At 37.7% G+C, this 1,476-nt stretch overlaps 1 protein-coding gene across 1 annotated transcript; it reads left to right on the top strand.

The window, feature by feature from the left end:
• The first annotated feature begins 215 nt into the window (after positions 1–215).
• LOC127684265 (olfactory receptor 5AL1-like) lies at positions 216–1,160 on the top strand. Its single transcript, XM_052181220.1, has one exon. The coding sequence runs from the start codon at positions 216–218 to the stop codon at positions 1,158–1,160; it is 945 nt and encodes a 314-aa protein (XP_052037180.1).
• Positions 1,161–1,476: the final 316 nt, after the last annotated feature.

Here is a 1,476-nt window from a genome sequence, read left to right as displayed (position 1 = left end):
CTTCATGAAGGTCTCATCACCTTTGAGTTTCTTCTTAGACCATTTCATAATTATCATTGCAAGTAAAACCCTACACACAGAGTGCAAATCAGGGTTCTGAGGGAAGAGAATATATTTTGTTATTGTCTTTTGATATAAACTTGGACTGTTCCTTACAGATCACTCAGAAGGTTTCCTCTGAAGGGGCTGATCAGAAAGCTCTTTACATGTACTGAATGGCCAAAGGCAACCATTCTGCAGTGACAGAGTTCATCCTCTTGGGGCTTACAGAAGATCCTGAACTTCAGGTCATTCTCTTTATAATCCTTCTGATCATCTACTTGTTTACTGTCATGAGTAACCTAGGATTGGTTGTGTTAATACAAATCAGTCCACAGCTTCAGTCCCCTATGTACTTTTTCCTCAGCCATCTGGCTTTTGTTGATTTTTGTTATACCTCCTGTGTCACACCAAATGCACTGGTGAATTTTTTGCGTGAGATTAAAAGCATATCATTTTATGGATGTGCAGCTCAAGTGTGTTTCTTTACCACATTTTCTGTGTGTGAAGTCTTCCTGCTGTCTGTAATGGCCTATGATAGGTATGTGGCCATCTGTAACCCTTTGCTCTATGTAATTCTCATGCCAAGGAGACTCTGCATTCAAATAGCCATTACCACGTACATTTATGCATTTGTCACAGCACTTATTCAGACAGTGACCACATTTGTTTTGTCTTTTTGTGACTCCAACCTAGTGAACCAGTTCTTCTGTGAAGACATTCCCCTCATGGCTCTAGCTTGCTCCAACACTCAAGTCAAAGAACTGATGCTGCTGAGCATGGCTGGGTTCAATGTCTGCTGCTCTCTCCTCATTGTCCTCATCTCCTATCTATTCATCGTTTCTGCAATTCTGAAGAAGCATTCTGGGGAAGGGAGGCAGAAAGTCTTCTCCACCTGCGCATCTCATTTGTCTTCTATTGCCATATACTATGGGACAATCATTTTTATGTATTTGCAGCCTGAATCAAGTCATTCCCTAAATACAGACAAATTTGCTGCTGTTTTCTATGTTGTGGTGATCCCCATGCTAAACCCATTAATTTATAGCTTAAGGAATACAGAGGTGAAAAATGCACTGAAAAAAAGTATAGATAAGATCCCTATAAATATTAGTAAGTGACCCAAATTGTACATGAAAGAACTGAAGCCATTAAAAAATATAGACTTGTGTTTAAATTTGTCTGTGATCAAAGTGATTATATCCACTGGGAGAAAATAGAGATAAAAAATTTTCCCTTGGGGTTAGTTTCTCAGTATTGTATATCTTTCTCTCTCTCTCTCTCTCTCTCTCTCTCTCTCTCTCTCTCTCTCTCTCTCTCTCTCTCTCCATATATATATATGGTGTATATATACATACATGTTTATGTATATATTATTACATGTAATAAAATATATACATATATGCTATATATGTACATATACATTTATGTAATATC

Source organism: Apodemus sylvaticus, chromosome 5, assembly GCF_947179515.1.
Source record: "Apodemus sylvaticus chromosome 5, mApoSyl1.1, whole genome shotgun sequence".
In the NCBI taxonomy this organism is placed as follows: Eukaryota; Metazoa; Chordata; class Mammalia; order Rodentia; family Muridae; genus Apodemus; species Apodemus sylvaticus.
Note: the sequence above shows the minus strand (reverse complement) of the source record. Positions and strands in the feature narration are given on the sequence as shown.

What these genes read in the sequence shown, in the direction of transcription:
- LOC127684265 (XM_052181220.1), top strand. Translation starts at nt 216, where the DNA reads ATGGCCAAAGGCAACCATTCTGCAGTGACAGAGTTCATCCTCTTGGGG.